The sequence below is a fragment of the Puma concolor genome, chromosome D2 (genome assembly GCF_028749965.1).
Source record: "Puma concolor isolate L17-30 chromosome D2, mPumCon1.1.hap2, whole genome shotgun sequence".
Taxonomy (NCBI): domain Eukaryota; kingdom Metazoa; phylum Chordata; class Mammalia; order Carnivora; family Felidae; genus Puma; species Puma concolor.
This window is the reverse complement of record NC_141677.1, coordinates 76,189,616-76,209,325: the sequence shown is the minus strand read 5'-3', so window position 1 is coordinate 76,209,325 and position 19,710 is coordinate 76,189,616. Positions and strand designations below refer to the sequence as shown.

The following is a 19,710-nucleotide window of genomic DNA, read 5'->3' as shown; positions in this document are numbered from 1 at the left end:
CCTGTCGCAATGTTTTTTGTTTTTCCAGACAGCTCATCAGCGTGTGCAAGTTCCAGAGGGTACAGATAGTGAATGTATTGAATGTACTTTCCTTCCCGAAAAGAGGACACACTGGAGCTGCAGAGACTGTATTGGGAGCACAGCGGGGGTCCTGCAGACACTCAGGAGCTCTGTCACAAAGTTGTTCTTGGAAGAGGATGTTGGATTTCTTACTTTGGTTTGTAATTTTAAAAAACAAATAACTAACAAAAACAAAAAACAGTCAGTTGCTGCTAGACTTGGGGATGATTTTGAAATGGGACAATCTTTTAATGAGTTTATCTACAGATTCCGTGAGGAACAGGCGTCTTGAAAAGCGACCATTGCTAAGGGAAATCCAGCAGCGACCGTCAGCAGCTTCCTCCAAAAGTATAAGAGCAGAAGAATTTTTTTTTTTTTTTTAAAGCACTTGTTTTGTTCATTTGTGGATGTGGCACTTCAGCACATTGGCTTTTACACATCGAGATCTCTTTTGCTTTGAAATCGAGCAGATCATTACAATACAGTGTTTTTTACCCATAACTAAAACAAACCCCGTTTAAAAGAGTTGGTCTTTGTTTAGCGTTAGAAAGTCTTGTTCAAGGAAAATGCTAATAACTCTGCTTCTGCTATAACATCTCCCCTCACCAGTTCACAACTGTTTTCTACTCTGTGCCTTGAGCTTTGTGCACTTTGCAACTCCGTGACCAGTTGTTCGACTCCCGGATGCTTTCTGAAAAAGCTTGTGGTGTCACAGACTAACCCACTGAGGTGGCAGGTGTGACTTTAGCAGGATACTAATAAGTAAGTGGGAAGATAGAAACACGTTGCTCATTGGTCAGATTCCCCCCTGCCTCACCTGTGGCATATTCATGCTGATGTTGGGGACCAACTCTTACAGAACACATCCATTCCCTCCATCACTTCCATGATCTCACCAGCTGCTGTAGCGTTGGCATGATGCTAGCGTAGGATGGGCTGTCCTCTAGCACCAAAACTCCCTTTTTTAGGACAGTGGAGACTTATCAGAGGGTGACAGCTAGTTACTAGGATACTCCGGGGAGCAGATATGGTTATTAAATCCAGATATAATCAGTGGTGTGGCATTCCTGATCCATTTCATTTTAAATGGGTGAGACAGGTACTTCAAAAAAAAATGTCTGCAGTCTGCATCTTTTGTAGCATTATATTCGAGTATAACAGAGGAGAAGTAACACTGCTCTTTTGAAGCTTCGTTCCAGCTGTGACACAGCTCTTTTTTTTTTTTTTTTCCTACACCCACAGTGCTATTTAGTTTCTTATAAAAGACTCTAAAGCTTATTCTAGTCGTTTGGGGAGGGCAAAGAAAAATAGATGTGGCAGGTGAAAATACTTTTCTCCTCAATTTTGCTTGAATCTAAATTGAGCATATGCTTGACTGTATTTGGCCACGTGACACTAATATTTAGCTCTTCGGAGAACTTGGGGCAAAACCAGATGGATCAGGGATACTGCCACGCTTCCGATTGTCAGGTTTTTCGTAGAGTGGCCTCTGCCAATTCACTCTGTCCTTTTTTGGGGAACAGGCTGGGTGGGAGAGTTAGAAGTGTGACAGTAGGAGCAAGTAAGTGCTCTAGTAGAAGTCCTCTATTTGTAAAACTACTATTCCGAGAAGTAAACGTAAAAGTTGGCAGATTTATCTTTTAAGTACTTCTCAACCAGAGCTGGATTTTGTGGAGGACTTTGAATTGGACTCATTTTTAACCCTGTGAGCATCTTGGGTTGTATTGATACACACCGAATTACTGGAAGAATATATACAGGTTCTCACTGTGCCCTATACAGTTTGATTCGCTACCCCAGTAGCATTCTGGTATCGGGGAAGAACTCCACTCTATCATGAAGTCCAAAGTTTACTTTCTCAATGGAACGCTTGCTGCAGGCTTATAAATAACACCTGCAACTAAAGTCTCCCCTGAGTGGTTTCAGGAATATTTCTGAAAGGAATAAAATTGGGATGCTTCTTTAAATGTGGGATGAATTCTTCATTATCCTAATAATGTACCCAAATGCTTTTTCTGGGAGAGTGTTTCTTTGGCTAACAGGGGAACTTCTCTACAAAAGCATTGTATTATGATGTGAATTGGTGTTAAAATCTTTGGATGCTTTTGCATTATTAAGTTAATGGAGAAACATTTTATGTTGTCTTCTTATTATATATGTGTTAACAAAAAGTGGACAAAGTTTGCAAAATTCAGCTTCTCTAAATATTTGCACAGCGACTGCAGCTAGCTATGGGCCAGGGCGTGGTACTGCGAGGCCGTGAGTGGAAGGCCCTATAGAAAGAAGATACACGTTCTCCTAGTGCATGTGACGTGGTTGTTACCTGTTGGCCCCTTGAGGTACATTGCAGTATGGAAAACCTATTTCTTCGTTTTTGAGTAGAAATTGACCTTGCTTCTTTAATTGGGTTTCTTAACAGAATTCTTAGTTTGCAACACAAGGGGAAATCAGAGTTGCCCTCCGTTTTGTATTGACAAAGCACCGTTTACCAGAAAGTGTTTTCTTCTCATGTTTACTTGTATTCTTCTTTGCCAGTACAGTATCTAGTTTCTCCACCCCAGTTGAATCCTGGCTTTTGTGGGGCCCAAATCATTGAGGACAGAAAACTGTCCACCGATTGTCTTGTTAATCGGCACGTAGTTGCTTCGGCAAGCCTGACCGCCAAGCATGTGCAGCCTGAAACCAGGCTCTCCAAAAGAAAGCAGTTCAGTCACCTCGAAATAATGCCATGTCCAAGTCATTGGTAATTGTAATTGAGAGACGGTACTTACTTTCAGAGTTGGCCTCATGCTTCAGTAACAGTGTCATCTCCTGTTCCCCGTTGTCACAGCTGCACCCTAACCCGACAGGACCTACTTGTTTTCTGTGGAGCAGAAAGCAAAACCTGGTATAGGGCCTCTGAACAGTTCTTAGGTAGAGTTAGAAGAAACGCAAACCCGGAGGCAGGAGTTGGGCATTGGTCAGGTTTGTGGGAAAGTCACTTTTTTTTTCCGTGTCCCTTTTACAAATTTGAGGCAGTTCCTCTCTCCCTTTCTTTGAGGCGTGGGGTGAACACTGACCTGTGAGTGAGATCGCAGGGGAACAGGTGCCCGTGGCCGTTCGTGCTGCGTGTGCGTCTCGAGTGCGCCAGCCCCGTAAAGCTGCCACTTCCCCCGCTATAAATGCCACGCTTTCTGTCAGGTTGCAGATTTGCACACGTGAAGAATTCCTCAGGAAGAGTTTGCACATGCATCGCCTCGCAATATTCTGTACTGACCGAACAAGGGATTTGAAAGTTTTTCAGCACAAAAGGAGAACTTCAGAGTGGTGGTCTGTGCACCCGTTCTAGCAAAGGTAATGGTGATCTAGCAAACACGATCGGTTTCTGTAGTTATAAAGTGAGCAGGGGCACTTGTATCATAGTATTTAAATAAGCCTGTTTAATCTCCAGAGTAGCCCTTCCAGATTTTATCTTCTTATCGAGACTAGTTATATTTTCGTCTATGTTTTCTCTGTTTTAGGGCAGTTAATATTTTCCACGGTAATTACAGAGGCATTGCCCTTGAGCTAAAATTCAGTTGTTTAATAAGCAGCTATTATTAAAATAACTGAACCTTGTTTTATGAATAGACACTAATCTGAGATAGTAAAAAAATTTTAAAAAGCTGCATTAGGTATCCAGTCAGTTTGGATGTTTTGAGTTGATTTTTTTATGGTGTCTCATTGCGCTTCAGAGTATTATGTTTACTTTACCCCAGGTCTAGGCCTCTTAAGGACTTTAAAATTTAAGATCAGAATGTGAATCCCTTGACTAGCATAGGTTTATAGGACCTTTTCAGTTGTGATTGCAGTTTTCAATAAGCTTGCCTAAGATGAAGTTCATGTTTATCAGAAGTTAAGATAGAAGTTATAGGAGTTCTTGGAGAAATGGCTTTCTTGTTACTTTCATTACCTTGTTGCAATTTGCCCCAGTTTCTGGCCACCAGAATCGATGAAAGGACCCCTGTTCTTTTTCAAGGGTAGTGATTCCTGTTTTGTCCCCACTGGTGATTAACTAAGTCACTGACGCTTTCCCTCCTCCCCTGGCCAGGACCCTATTTTGAACTTCTTTCCAGAGCCGAGTGGCACAAGTCCATACACTGATTCTGCTGACGGTGGTGGTGTGGCTGTGGGAGAATTAGAATCCTCATCAGAGGTACATTCTTGACCTCAGTACATACTGTACCCCTGCTGGTGGGAAATTTATCTTCATTTCTGGTTGGATTGCATTGTTTAGAAAAATGTTAATGGTTTATAATTCTAGGAAATTTATAGAGTGGCTCTGGGGTAAATTTTGTGGTTTAAAAAATTTTTTTTGTATTGATTTTAACATGTCATTTCAATGTGGTGACGATGTACTAAATGCAATAGGACTGTGGATATTCTCTTAGAAGGGTATGTTTTGTTAAACAGATGGCAATTTAATTGCTCTCATTAGCCCTGTTTGTCAATATTACAGCCATGCAATTCAGGAGAAATTAATTCAGATGTGACGTTGTGGGGAACTGTGGCTGGAAACAGGAATGTTTGTGAATAAATGGGAGTCAAAGACAGACAAGAGGCTCTTGCCAGCCACCTGCACAGCCAGAGCAAGGAGGAAGCAATGAAGTCTAATCCCTGGTGGTGCTTCTTTGTTGGAAAGCATGGCGGAGCTTAGAACAGGGTGTTCTGTACATCAGTTCTTCTGTTAATCTAAGAACAACAAAATTGTGAATGAAACTCTTTTTGATTGGGGATTAAAGCCACTGACTTTGGCTCTGACCTTTAACTCTGGATGGATTTGGAATCACTCCTTCTGTATTAGGGTGTATAACCGTCACTCTAAAACATTGTGGTTAATGAAATAAATCTTGTACAGATGTCCTTGGCTTGTTATGTTGATACTTGGTTCATTGGAACTTTGTTATGGCACAGAACATAGGATTTTGCTTATGGTGTATTCACAATTCCCTCTTAAACGATAAGCACACTCAGCACATGTCTGTTCTGTCGTGGATAATCAGTGGCATGGTGAGTGTCCATCTTGACCTCTGTACCAGCGATAAAAGAAACGGGGTGTGTGTATTTATATACATTTAGTACATAGTCTGCATACATATGTAGTATCTATACCTATGTACATATATGTGTCGTTTTCTTCTTTAAACACTGGCACATTGTAGACCTTTAATCAGAACTTTTGACTTGTGGTTGTTTGCACTGATGACACCGTGCTTTAAAAAAATAGCCCCCCTGTGTTTTCTTGCTGTGATATTAGTATTATCCCCTAGGGTGTTGTGCTCCCTCTTGCCAGTTTTAGTTCCTCTCACTTTCTCTATACAAGTGTTCTTCCTAACAGTGTGCTCAGTATGCCGGTTTTCAACTTTGGTCCTCCACTTGTTTGAAACCCAAGCTGTGTTGTAGTGACACCCACTCTTAGATTACCATACCCAGCGGGGTTCTGTGACTGTCTTTTCTTTTTCTCTGCATTTAAGTCACCTGACCCTTGCCTTCTTCAGCTTTTTCTTTTTTTTTTTCCCCAGCCAGGTAGGGAGTTGTTTAAATCCTCTCCCCTCTCTTATAGCAGATTTTGTTTTTTACGGAGTATAAAACTTTTCTACTAGAGTCAGTTCTTTATGTGTGCTTATGTGTGTTTATTTCCTCTATTGGCATGTGTCTTTAACAATCTAGAATTCCAGAACATTTTGCATTTCAAAGAACGTGTTTTGGTAGAAGGACTATCCTACATGTAATCTGAGAGCAAATGTTTGTCTCAGCTTAATGGAGTTGTGTGTTCTTGGGTAAGGTTATTTTTCTGAACTTCAGTGTCCCCATTGGGGAGGCCCATTTCCCTCCCCAAATTACTCATGATGGAGAGCCTCTGCATAGTGCAATGGGCTTAATTGGCCAGAAGGATATAACAGTTTTAAATTCAATTATGCCCCTAAGTGACTAATAATATACCTCAAAATATGTATTTTTAAAAATGGCCATAACTACAAAGAGAAATACATTAATCTACCAATATAATAGGTGTTTTAAACATACCTCCCTCATGAGTTAATAGATCATGAAGAAGACAAAAATCATAATGATGAAGGGCATAGAAGATTTAAATAGCACAGCTAATAAATTAGACCTGATGGAGATATCTAAAATCACCTTGCACCTTCCAATAAGACAATAAGCATTTTTTGCAAATTAAATCTAACATTGTATTTAAAGTATAACAAATGATGACCACAATGGATTTACCTGAGGCAGCAAGTTGGTTAATATTAGAAGATCAATCAGTGTAACTCATCTGTTAACAGATTAACATATGATCAGATTGTGAAAATCCAAAGAGTCTGCAAGGCAGATGAGAAGACTTAAGAGTTCATCAAGTTCACTGGAACAAAATCAACATGTGAATGTCAATTACATTTCCATGCATCAAGCAACAATCTATAACGTCTTAAGATTTTAATTTTAATTAAGAAAATTTACAGTAGGAACAAAACAGTATAAAGTATAGAAGAATAAATCTTAAGAGCTATATAAGCCTTTTAATGAGAAAACGATGATGGAAAAAACCCCCAACACCTTGATTGACCTAAATAAATGGGAGATATGGATAAGAAGATCATGTAGGTCGCAGCTCTTTGTTCAAATTGATTAGTAAATTAATGCAATCCCAACAAAAAATCCCAATGGTTTTCACTGTGGTACTTGACAAGCTGATCCCATAATGTGAATGCAAGAGCAAAGGGCCAAGGACATTCAAAACATTACTAAAAAACAATGAAGTGTGAAGGGAACTAGCACTACCAGATTTAAAAGCTTACTCTAAAATGAAAAACAAAACCAGAAGCCATTTACTCAGACATCTGAAGAAACAACAACAAAAAACTTACATCAAATGTAGTCATTAAAACAATGCGGGATTGGTACAGAGATTACAAGTGGAGGAACAGACAAGGTTGAAGAGCTCAGAAACTGACCCACTTAGTACGGGAACTTAATTTTTAAAAGGAGGTCAGTGCAGACCAGTCGGGGGGCGGGGGGGCGGAGCGGAGAATAGATTATTTAATAAACAGTGCTTGAATAACTTTTCACAAAGGAAAAAAGTGAGTTGGACCCCCCCTCTACCTTGCACCAGCTGCAAAAAGCAATCCCAGGCGCATTCAAGATTCACTTAAGAAAGTTAAAACTATGAAACTTTTAGAAGACAATAAATACAGAAGGATATTGTTATGGGGCGCCTGGGTGGCTCATTCAGTTAAACATCCAACTCTTGGTTTCGGCTCAGTCATGATCTCCCAGTTTGTGAGTTCAAGCCCCACCTTGGGATGTGTGCTGACATTGCAGAGCCTGTTTTGGATTCTCTCTCTCCCTGTCTTTTGCCCCTCCCCAGCTTGGTCTCTCTTTTTCTCTCTCAAAAATAAATAAACTTAAAAAAAGAAAAGGATATTTTTACGACTTTGGGGAAGGGCAGGATTTTGTAAACAAAAGAGGAAGTGCAAACCATTGAAAGATGAATAATTTGGCTATAAAGTTCAGAAACTGGAAAAACTTAGTACATTGTTTAGGGTAGGGATTCATGAGTAGTAAAACTAAAGAAAACAAAGATTAACATCTAAGATCATAGTTTCTTGGGGGTGGGGTGGAAGGAAAGCAGAGAGGAACACAGGCTGATAAACCCTTGATAGAGGTTGATAGAGGGGCGTTTTGACTGTTGTAAATAGATCAGTTCTTGAGTTAACATGTATATTCGGTGCAAAGCCAATCCAAATGCCAAAGAGTATTTATTTTTAATACAAATTAAAAATTCACATGGAAGTATAAACAGATGATAATAGGATCTTCATTGAAAGGGGAGAAAAAAGGGAACTTGCTCTACCAAAAAAATTGTTTTTAAGTGCAATTAAATTTTTACACTCATATAAAAATAGACAAAGTCAATGGAAAAGAGTTTAAAAAATAGACTCCAATGCTTTTAAGAATTTAGAGTACTCTAAAGGTGGCTTCTTGAAATAATTCTGACCATGATGGATTATTCAGTAAAAGGTGCTGGTTTAAGTAGAGAAAATTAAATTTATTCCCATCGTACCATTCACCAAAAGAAATTCCATTTGGACTAAAAATTTTAAAAGGGTAAGTTACAAAAACTTGAAGACAATATAGTTAGTATTTGGGAGGATTGAAGAAGTTTCTTCTAAGGATGTAAGCAATAGCATGAAACATTGCTGTCCAAACCAGTCACCTGTGTGCACGTAGAACACCACCCCCAGCATGTGTATATAGACCTGTATATTTTTAAATTAATGTTTATGTACTATACTAAGACACATAGGCAAAAAAAAAAAAAAGAAAAGAAATAGAAAAAGTGAAAATGTTTTAAAATATCTTTTGTGTGTATTGTAAAAAAATACCTTTTGCTCTTTCTAAATTTTTTTTTCTTTTAGAGCTATATGATTAAAAAATGCTTCATTTTTCAAACTTCTAATTTTAACATTTTGTGATAAAAAATAATTTCTGGTTTTAAGGTAAGTTTATTTTAATGCTGGGTTTTAATGGCTATTGTAGCTAAAAAAGCCACTTGATTAAGATCTGAGTATCCAAATGACTGCTTACTGAAAAACAATGCTCATTTTCAATTCCATCTACTAGTCTTAAAAAGTGTTTGTTGAAATCTTTATAATAAATTTCCATCTTTCTCACTGTCAGTAACTTGTTCTTGCTCAATTGCAAGTGTGGCATTTTTATTGTTGGTATATATTAAAAAAAAAAAAAAAAAAAAAACGGGCTCAAAACCTACTGAAACTCCTGTTTGGATTTCATATCCCAAGCTTTCAGTGTGCACTTATGAGAGTTTATAGGTGACAGTTTTTGGTAACACATTTTGGTAAAGTTGAAGTATGTCTGACCATTTTGAAAGTGCTTTTAACATGAATTCTTTTGGAAAAAAATAGCTACTTAATGTTAGAATGTCATCTTTACCTTGAAGGATCAGATAAAGTGGTTGTTTTTTTTAATACCTTCCACATTCCATATTACAGACAGGCACTGGTCCATAATAAAGTATTGCAAGGGTGCCCTTATGTCAGATAACATCCATGAGACCACTCACTCTGTGGGGACATACAAAATAAGTATTCTGCAAGATGGCGCCATTGTCAATGGCTGCACTTTGTGGAGCTCAAACTGCTTCTTGAAGCACGTACCTCACGTTTTCTGCGTGCTACCTGGCCACTTACATAGACACTGTGTTAATGAAGTTTGGGCAAAGCTTCTTTACTCTTTTTTTTTTTTTTATTTTTAAAAAATGTTTATTTATTTTTGAGAGAGGAGACAGAGCACAAGCAGGGGAGGGGCAGAGAGAGAGGGAGACACAGAATCGGAAGCAGGCTCCAGGCTCCAAGCTGTCAGCACAGAGCCCAACTCGAGGCTCGAACCCACGAACTGCGAGATCATGACCTGAGCCGAAGTTGGACGCTCAAGCGACTGAGCCACCCAGACGCCCCTCTTCTTTACTTTTAAAAACATAATTGGCTCCTGATTTCCTGCACCTCTGTGGATCATCTTGTTTACTTCAGAGGCCACTAGCTTAAATATTAAGGGAGGTGAATTACCTCACAGAAATTGCAAGATTGGGCAGTTTCAGGATCAATAAATGTGGCAGCTCATGGATGTCATCAAGGACCCAGGTTCCTTCCGGCTTTCTGCTCTGCCAGCCTCCATATGTGAGCTTCGTTCTGGAATTGCTTCCCGCAGGGTCTTGGCTCGCACAGTTGCCAGACATGAGGCCAACCACTTGAGAAGAAGACCTTGTTTCCCAGCCTTTTTTTTTTTTTTTTTTTAAGAGCAAAAAAACTTGCTCATGAGCCCACCTGCATGGTTCCTCTCACTTTTCACTAGGGAAGTTGGGGTACATAAACATGCCCAAACTAATAACCGGGAAAGAGATTGGGACCACCTTGGCAGACTTAAATAAGTCTCACCTCTTGGGGCTTCGGTTGGGCTCACCTTCCCACTGGCCTCAAGAGGAGGATGTGCTAGAACTGAGCCATGTCTCTGTTAGGAAGACGGAAGAGAAAATGGCTGTTGGCAACTATCGGTTTGCTTGAATCTACCGCACGGGGGAATGACTACTGCTACTTAGGAGCCTCAGGGAGATGCCAAAAACAGCCCCTCTGATTCTACATCAGCTTTGTTTTCCACACATGTACACAAAAACCAACTCTTACCAATTCTCATTCAGAATGAACTGATGTACTCTTGTTTGAAAGTCATGGTAGTCCAGGTCTAGAATCCATAAACAACAAGGATATAGGCACACCCCTGACTGGAATAGCCAGGGAACTGTAAAGAACCCAAAGCTGGGAAGAGCTTGAGCTACGTGAACACAGGCCCAAGAAAACCCAAGTCCCTGGCTGGGAAAATTTCTCTCTTGGGTATGACTAGTTTCACCTATAACAAAAATAAGACCATGTTGTTGAGCTAGTGCTTGGTAAACACATCCTCTGTCAATGAAAAAAGATGGCTCAAATAGCATAAGAGAGGGAAAGGAAATAGATGTGAACTAAGCACCTACTTTATGGTAGTGGCTGCTGTTTACTGGCCGTCTGCCTGTGTGGCAGGTGCTGTATGCAAATTTTAAGAGCATTTGAGCAAGGCAATTAGTGCTACTCTACTGAAGTGTAGGCAGCTTCTAGCCTGGTCCTCGGTGATCCCCGCCTCCTGGTATTCATTCACCCTTGAGAGTGAGCTGGACCTAATGACTCTTCTCATGAATACAGCAAAAGTGATGGGTGTCACTTCTGTAATTAGATTACAGAAGACTGACATCCGCCTTACTGGTGTATACTCTGGCTCTTCTTACTTGCTTACTTGAATGTAAAGGCCCACCTGGCAAGGAACTGAGTGTAGCATGGGGCCAACAGCCAGCAAGGAACTGAGACCTTCAGTACCAGCCCATGAGGCACTGAATTCTACCAACAGCTGCTGAGCGAACTTAGAAGTGGATCTTGCCCCACTTGAACACAACGAGGATTTCTGCCCTGGCCGACACCTTGATCATAGCCTTGTGAGAGATGGTGAGCCAAAGAACTTAGCCAAGCTGTGCCCAGATTCCTGCTCCAAGGAAACTATGAGGTAATATATACATGGTGTTTTGAGCCACTACATTTTGGAGTAATTTGTTACAGAGCAATAGATAACAATTATGAGATAGTCAAGATGTCAGAGATTTAAAAACTCGTCCAAAGTTACATAGCAGCAGCAGATTTGAGCCTTCATCTGCCAGGATGCTTTTGTCTCTACCACCTGATCATCCTGACAGCCTCTGGTGGAGGTAAGCTCTGTCCCAGTGTAATTCTTAAGACCCACTAATCATACCTCCCTAGCCGAAGCTGTTCAACCATGTCTATAATAACCTTAGGAGAGAACCTTCTCCACTGAGGTTCCATGACAGAAGCCCTAGAGAAAATGGTTTGAACAGTTTTGTTTTGTTTTTTTCACTTTTCCCAAGGCTGGTACATGGCTTCTAGATAGATGCACAGAGAGAAGTTCCATATACTGGGTGCCTTTAGGACATAAGGGGTTAATTCTCTCAGAAACCCTGGTTGAGAAGCGCTAGTGGGGAGAGAGAAGCAGAGCAGGAGAAAATCATGAGGTGTGCTCTGGGGAGAAAAATGCCCTGAGTATCCCCTGGAAGAGATTTTCCTCATAAAGCAGCCTCAAAAGCTACTAGTGAAGCCAGGAACCACACACACACACACACGAGTTCTCTAGGGCCAGTGCTCAAGGCCAGTCTGTGGCTCTCCTCTGGTGATAATAGGGTGAGGCCTTAGCTGGATGGGGTACTTGAGTCCCACTTGCACTGTTTCCTGCATTTTCCAGGGGCATCCGGAGGTGGGAGGAGCCACAGGAAAGGCCTGTCCTCAGGCAGCACTATCTGTTGGCATGAAGTCCAATGGAGCTCTTGGGAAGCGAGAGATTTCAGGTAGTGTTTTTCAACCACATGGGCTCTTTTATGGACTGTCATGTCCCTATGCCTGAAAACACCTCTTGGAATACTGCTTGAGTACGTTATTCTCCCCCAGCTATTTGTTCATGTGTCATCTGATATCCTGTACCCCTTTAGGTATCCTGTACCCCCCGATAGGATGTACCAAGGAGGATACTTCACCTCTGTGGTATTTTCTCCAAAATCCATAACCTCAGTCTACACACAAGAAAACGTCCGACACATCCAAAGTGAGGGACTTTCTACGGGACACCTGACTGCTCCCTCGTCAGAGGTGTCAAGGTCGTGAAAAATGAGGAAAGACCAAAATCTGCCTCGGATTAAGGTGACTGTGGAGACAGGGAGACTTAAGTGCAGCGTGGGATCCTGGGATTGAGAAAAGATATTTGTGGAAAAGCTGGAGAAGTTGGAATAAACTTCGTGGCTTAGTTAATAGTGCTGTACCAGTGATGATTCCCTAGTTTTGATGAACGTACCAAACGTAAGGTTTTAACACTCAGGGATAACGGGGGAAGAATTTATAGAAACCCTCTGTACTATCTTCACAACTCTTCCATAAATCTAAAACTGTTTCCCAAAAGAGTTTTTGAAAAATTCCATGGGTTTCTCACGGTTATAAAGTGGTGTGAAATAACAGTCCTCAAGGAATCTGAGCTTCTAATTCCTCTTTCAGAAGCCGTACAGGGAGCCACGATAATTCCAATGTGCACGTGGCTGTTGGGTCTCGTGGCTGATCGCCAAGCTCTGTCATAAAAAAAAATCCGTGTTGAGATGACATAAGTGTTTATCTTCAAATCTGAGAGTCTGAGCTTAACAAGCTGTGTTTTATTCCTACTGTCCTCTTGCTGGTGTTGACAGTACATTTTTGGCTTTCCAATTAGGGATTGGAGAATCGGATGGACATTGGTATTACCAGCCTAGCTTTAGGTAAAATGACATCGTAACCGATCAACCCATCAGAGGCAGCTTCGAAAGAAGGGCAGTTGAAGTCCATGGCACTTGGGTCTCCTGTAACTGGGAGGTCTTCCCCAGGCACTCGGGGGGCCCCTCCCTCCTGGGTTGCTTGTACCCTCTGCTCTCAGGCTTTCCAAGGATAGTCTGGGTCTAGTGGGTACCCACCAGTTCCCAAGACCTGGAATTCTCAAGCTGATTGAAAATCCTGCTGAATCAAGCTAATCCAAGGTGGCAGTGTGAAGTGTGACCCATCGGGGCCTGGAGACACGGCAGGGTGGGGGAGTGGCCATGAGACTCAGGCCAGGGGAGCAAGTGGCAGAGCTGGGATGTAGACCAGAACCTCTGAGAGGCAGCGTGGTGCAGTTGAAAGAACATACGCTTCAGACTCAGAGATGCTTTGGGTCAGCTAGCTCCTGGTGTATGAGCTGTGTGTCCCTGTGCAGGTACTTCAGCTCTCTGAGCCTCAGTTTCTCCTGCTTTGAAGCCAGAGTGGCCAGGGTTTCACTGTCCTGTGGTTCAGGTGCTTCTCATCCTTCAGTGAGAATAACAACCGCCACCATGGTTACACTCCCACTGTTCTGTCACCGAGTGTTGGCTGTGTGCCTGGCACTGTGCAAGGCACTCTGTCCACTATCTCAATGACGCTCATTTTCCAGTGACAAAGCCGGAGCCCACGGATGTGAAGTGTCCAAGGTCACCCGCTGGTGACCTAGTAACCAGTCCTTAATGATCGCACACTGTCGGGTGGATGTAAGGGCTACAAGATGTAACCAGAACACAGCCTGGCAAGGGCCGGTGCCCAGGAAGTGCTCACTTTGCTTCCTTGGGGTGGCCCCAAGTGTCTGGATGGCAGAGGACAGTGTCCACGGGGCACGAACTCAGCCTCCTGTCATTGATGCTCAGCCCTCAGCCTGCGGGCTGTCTCGTGTCAGCAGCATTCTCTGCTGGGCAGTGCCTGCCAAGCTCCGGGTGGCTGCTCGGCCTGCAAACAGAGCCCCGTCTGAGCCCATCTGAGCCCCAGCCTCAGACCAGACTTTCAGGACACATAGAAGAAGAGGTGCCCAATAGGTCTGTCAAGAGTCCGCTCTCAACAGAGCCAAAGACACCCCGAGTTAAAATGACTGCCCTGCCAGCCCAACCAGAAATCACAGTCGAGTGGCTAATTATTGCTTGCTGGTTGGAGGGAGAGGGATCTAAGCCTCGGTCAAACATACTCAGAGGAGACTGAGCCCTGTTGCAGGGAAAGCTCAGCTTAGAATCTGGATCAGACTGGGAATTTTGGCTCCATCATTAATTCACCCGGAAAGTCACTGAACCACTCTGACCTCCAGTCTCCTCATCTATAAAACAAAAAAATTGGCCCATGGTGGTGAACATCGTTGTTTGGGTCTTCTGACCGTCCTTTTCTCTTCTTCATATAGTTTTGTTTGGGGAATTACTCCTCTTCTTCACTACAGTCTCGGGGGCACTGCTGGGGGAGCTGTCCCTCCTCCGTTAGCGCTGGGTGGGCAGGTAACCTGAGTTATCAGGCTTCCTTCCCTGGAGCTGGGATGGCATATGGGGCAATCTGAAAAGTCTGAAAAGGGCAGGAGTCAGCCCTTCCCCAGAATGGATACGCCAGGGACTGGGTGGGGTTCCTGTCACTGAGATCCCTGGCCCTGCCAGGTGTGGGGGCTCCAAAGCCTGGCTCTCCGCACTGTTCCCAACTGGTGACCACCGTCCCTTTGTCCACCACGGCCTTACCGCTGCCTTAGAGGGTCATGGCCAGTGACTGGTGTTTGCAGCCCAAGTGCCCTGGCCAAGACCCCCAGAAGATCTCTTGGGCGGGATCCCTTCTCCATAGCAGGGACTTTGTTATCCACTTTGGAGCTCTTCTGAGACAATGTGCGGGGCAGAAAAATTAATATATTTAAAATATGGAGACGATGATTTCTTCCTCCTCTGCATTTTCCCTCTGGAAAGAAAAGGGAGATGTCACAGTGGATCCAGAGTGGAGTAACCAGGTGTGCGGTCCCTGGGAGCCCCCGTCCTTGAGCGCTCCCTGCGGAGAAATCAAGGTGTCCGCTCACCCCAGCCCTCCGTCAGGCGCAGCCAAGCCTCTGGTCACGTGAGCGATGCCCCTGCGTGGCTGCTGGGACGTCTCTCAACGCCCCGGTCACCACGGCTTAACAAACCGCAAAACACTTCCAGCTCTTCTCTCCTCCTGCTATTTGTAAATCGCGTTTGCCCCAGTGCCCGACAGAGTGAAAAATGCATTTCTAATCTTCAGGCAGCAGTAAGCGTATTTCTGCCACTGTGGGAGCTGGCGGGGAGGACCCTGCAACCCGGGGCCCTGGTCCTCAGCACTGGGTCTCTGGGGCATCGAGGGAACTGGTGACCTTCTGGGACAGTGGGAGCCAGGTCAGCCTGGAGGGAGGGGGTGACCCTTGGGCACCTTTTGGGGACACAGTGGAATCTAACAGTTGGGGGTGGGCAGGGGCGAGGGCGGCCCCCTCATTACCCACCCTGTGATATCTGGAAAGAGCGCTATGAGAACTGCAGGCCTCAGTTTCTGTCTCTAAATGAGGTCATTTAGGAAGAACAGCGCCACGGAGTGAGTCCTCTTTGTTCCAAGCACTGTGCCAGGCATTGTCACTCTTGTGTCATGTGTCCTCACTCAGCCCTGTGAGGCAGGCACCGTTGTTAGCCACCCCATTTTCCACGTGAGGTTCAGTCCTGGGGCCCAAGCAGGGCTGTCTGAGTCCAGAGGGACTTTTGCTACACTGTGGTCCCAGGGAGCCAGCTGGCGATAAATCCAGGTCTCCCCCTCCCCCACCCAGGGCCATCGCCTCTCCAACAACGCTCCATCCATGCACCTGTGCCTGGCACGGTGGCTCCTGGGGGGGCACCTACTTGGGGGGGGGGTGATGTTGGAGGGCTGCATGGAGCCTCGGGTGTGTACCCTGCCACCTGGTGAGGCTGATCTGTGAGAGCTGGTGCTGTGTTTGCCGTCATGGGGTTTTCTCCCTGACTTTGGGTACAGGGTGCTAGTTGGCAGCTCGGTTCTTTGGAAGCAGGCAGGTCCCAGCACTGCCACTTAGAGCCGTGTGGCTGTGGCCTGCATTTCCCCCACCGTCTCGGGGGGCTTGTACTGGAGGTGGGGCTAGTGAAGGTCCCTGGAAAACGAGAGCGGCTCTGATCACAGTGAGTGTGAATGACTTCTTTCCTTTAAGGAACACCATTATCACATGCCAGAGAATGACAGCAGAACCATCATACTGTCTAGTCAAAGCCCACTATTCACATTGCCTTTTAACTTTTCTTTGGGCTAAAATTAGATGCCTGTTTCTTTTAACTCAATAAACAGCCACTGAGCGTCCCCCACGAATTGGATTAGGTGGTCTCCATGGTAATCCAACACATCTACACATCTTATTAGATTCATACCTAGACTGCGGTCCCAGAATGGAAGTCCTTGGGTAAAAACAGTAGCTTTCAATCACTGAGTGTACCTGTTGTCAGGCTTTGAGCTAAGCACTTTGTATACACAATGGCATTTAATCCCCAAAATAGTTCTATGAGGGAACTAACATTTTCAGCTCCGTTTTACAGAGGGGTAAGCGGGCTTCAGAGAGATTCAGTAACCGATCTGTAGTCCCTCAGCTACCACGGGCTAGAGCTCTGGTCCAACTTGGGTCTGTCCCCAAAGGCTGTGCTTCTGGTCCTGGGCCACAGTGAAGACCTCAGAGCGGGAATGGGGCTCTGAGCCACCTCAGCATTTCAGGATACTTAATAGGAACCGATCGTTTACCCACAAAATGCTGCTCGGGCTGGCTCACTCTGCAGCTGAAATGCTATTAACTCTTCATGGTCAACATGGGAGTCTAATTTCAGTCGAATTGGCCCTGATGGGCAGTGAAAGATGTGATTGATGAGATAGGGTGAGTTCGCCCTTAACTGCACTGTGGGCAGGCAGCCTGGAGCCTGATGGGGCTGGGAACCTTAGGTTTGGGAGCTCCCGTTTCGCCCTCCTCCCCCTGGTCTGCTCAGAAACAGGGAGGGATGAGAGTGGGCAGCAGGGAACCAGAAAGGTCCTGAAAGGTAGATACAACTGAGCAACCTGCACCAACAGCTCGAGTCCGCCAACAGCTACCCCAGGAAGTGGGAACTCTCCCTATTCCTGGTTTCCAGACGAGGAGCTGAGGCTCAGAGAGGTACCCAGGTGGCAGAGCCGAGATGGCCAGACCCAAATCAGAGCCCCACAGGAACTATTCCCTACGCTGTCCTCTCTGCTGCCCGCCTGTCACCGTGTGGCAGTGGACCCCAGGCCAGTCTGTGCATCACCCCAAAGACCCCACTGGGCTGAGTCTGCCTGCCTGGCTTGCTTCTACTTCCCTGGCTAGAAGAGCTGCCAGATCCCGGGTCCCCTCATGTGCAGCTGGGATCCATCTTGCTGCAAAAGCCCAAAGCCTTACGTCTACTTGCCCCCCGCGACACATTGAGGTCTGGCACCACCCGTCTCCCTCCCTCCCCCCCCACCATCTCAGCAGTGGCGGCATGGGTTGCAGGCCTTCTCCCGACATTACCTGGCAAAGGGTCCTTGGCCAACCTGCTGCCCGTCGGTCTTGTCACTGGCAAGAAGAGGGGGGTCCTGAGCTTCGGTGCGCGGGGCTAGCAGCCGGGAGGCTTGTTACTCCCCTAACCTCCACCCCACTAGGATTCTAATTCTATAGGTCTGGACCAGGGCCCAGACACACGCATTTCGGCCTCAAACTCCAGGGGCCTTGGATGCACGTGGGGCCCACCACAGAGGGGAAGGGGACACACACTCGATCCGGTCTAAGGTGTGAATTTCTATGTGGTCTGACAGTTAATTCTCAGTCACCTTTCCACTTTTCTCATCCAGGGCTAAAATTAGAATCCCAAATTTAGTTGACCTTTTCATTCACCTGTCACCATGCTCTGAGCACCCATTCTGGTGCCAGGACCTGGGGTGGGGGTGCTGACAAGGACACACCGTGGCCCTGTCCCCCTGCTGTAGTTTCTCTTAACAGAGCCCTTGGCAACAGCTAGAAGGAGCTGAACACTCCAAATGGGGGCCCAGCATGCTGGGTCTGTGGGTCCTGTTTTCTGGAGTTCGTGATGCTTTTCTCCTTGAGCAAAGCCCCTGAGGGGCTTGGCGGGGGCTCCCTCCTCTCCTGGAAACCCTGTGAGCCCGGTTGTAGCTCAGCGAGCACATAGCACATTCCGCTGGCCGCTCGGCCCCTGGAAGCCTGTTGCCTGACGGCCCAGTTAGGGTGGTGTGACAATCCAGCTAGCTGGGGAGACGATGGGATTGAGGGCGCTCCAGATTGGAGTTCCCCAGAGCCCTCTGCAGTCGAGGGCTTTATTAATATAGATTAATGGGCATAAACAAGATTCTTGGTTTCCTCAAATAAATGGATTTTGAATGGTTACTCTGGCAACCAAGCCTGGCTCCATTCATTATCCAGCGGAAGGAGATTGAGCTTGTAGAATCTCCGTTCTTGTCCTTATATTTCACAATGTCTGAGTCTGGGGTGGGGAGAGCAGGGGTGGCGTGAGGAGGGGTGTCATTCGAGGGCTCCACTGGCCTCTCGTTATGAGGCCGGGCCCTGGGGGAAATAGGGCAGGTCTTGTGTGGACTCTCGGGCCCCTGAGTCCTGGGCCAGTGGACCCATCACCAGGGGCCAGGAGCGCTGGCGGCTGTGGTTCTGACATTCAAGGACTCGTGGGGCTTGTCTGTGGAGCCCTGATTCAGGACGCATCCTGCCAAGAGGATTCTTGGCCACCTGGCACCGAGGGAGGGCTCCGGCTGGGAGTCAGGGTGCTCTTGCAGAGGGTCTCCCCATGCTACCCTCCACCTCCCTACTCTTGGGGCCTCCTATCGTGAGGCTCTCCAGAGGCAAGAAGGGCAGGAGCTGGGGAATACAGACTGCACTCTGCAGATGCGCCGGGCAGGATCCCGGGAGCACTGGGAAGGGGACCTCCGGCAAGCGGAGCCGGGTCGGCACCAGGCCACACTCCCAGACGCTCAGAGTTCTCTCTGCAGACACAACGCTGACCCGGCGTGGGCAGTGAGACCAGACTGATGCCGGAGGCCCGGCAGGTGGAAATCAGTCTTCCGGGGGCAGGTAGACTTCTCACCCTCACCGTAGCAGCCCCCCTTTCTTGAGCGCTCCTTAATGCTCTGACTCTGCCTGCACGATCTTTTTCTGCCTCCCGGGAGTCACGTGAGGCCCAGAGAGGTTAGGTGCCGGTGCGAGGTGGCACAGCCGGCAGGCACGGCACAAACCGGTATGGTCTGGCTCCACGACCCACACCCATTCGTTCGTCGTTCATCCAGCAGATCTTTGTTGAGAGTGTTTTGTTGAGCTACGTCCTGAAATCTGCGAGGGCCCTAGAGCTCCTGAGCATGTGTCTGGGACTCCAGGGTCAGTCCCGTCCCACCCCTCTGACCCGGGGCCCCAGGGCCCCGGGGAGGTTGACGGGGTCCCTCTGTCAGTGTCATGCACCCGCCGTGCAGAGGCTTATGGGACACGGCGGATGGATGGTCTCCAGAAGCCTCCCGTCAGGCTCCGATGGGGAAATGGCAAGGGAAGAGCCAGCCGCTTCCCCGGCCGCCCTCTGAGGCAGGCCTTCACACAGTCAGGAGAGCCCGCAGAGGCAGGGCTGGCCCGGGCAGAGGAGGG

General features: G+C 46.1%; 1 protein-coding gene and 2 long non-coding RNA genes across 3 annotated transcripts in view; 2 read left to right on the top strand and 1 right to left on the bottom strand.

The window, feature by feature from the left end:
- The window catches only part of CACUL1 (CDK2 associated cullin domain 1), a 69,904-nt gene extending 69,643 nt beyond the window's left edge, over positions 1–261 (top strand). The window contains exon 9 of the mRNA XM_086680981.1: positions 29–261. Within this exon, the coding sequence (XP_086537107.1) occupies positions 29–69 (41 nt within the window). The 3' untranslated portion in view covers positions 70–261. The remainder of the gene's footprint in view (positions 1–28) is intronic.
- Positions 262–349: 88 nt separating this feature from the next.
- LOC147576195 (uncharacterized) lies at positions 350–12,842 on the top strand. The gene is made up of 2 exons (XR_015241878.1): positions 350–11,193; positions 11,941–12,842. It is a non-coding gene; the product is annotated as an uncharacterized LOC147576195 (long non-coding RNA).
- Positions 12,843–12,870: 28 nt separating this feature from the next.
- Positions 12,871–17,875, bottom strand: LOC147576194 (uncharacterized). Its single transcript, XR_015241879.1, has 2 exons — positions 17,587–17,875; positions 12,871–14,975 (listed from the first exon to the last, which is right to left on the bottom strand). It is a non-coding gene; the product is annotated as an uncharacterized LOC147576194 (long non-coding RNA).
- Positions 17,876–19,710: the final 1,835 nt, after the last annotated feature.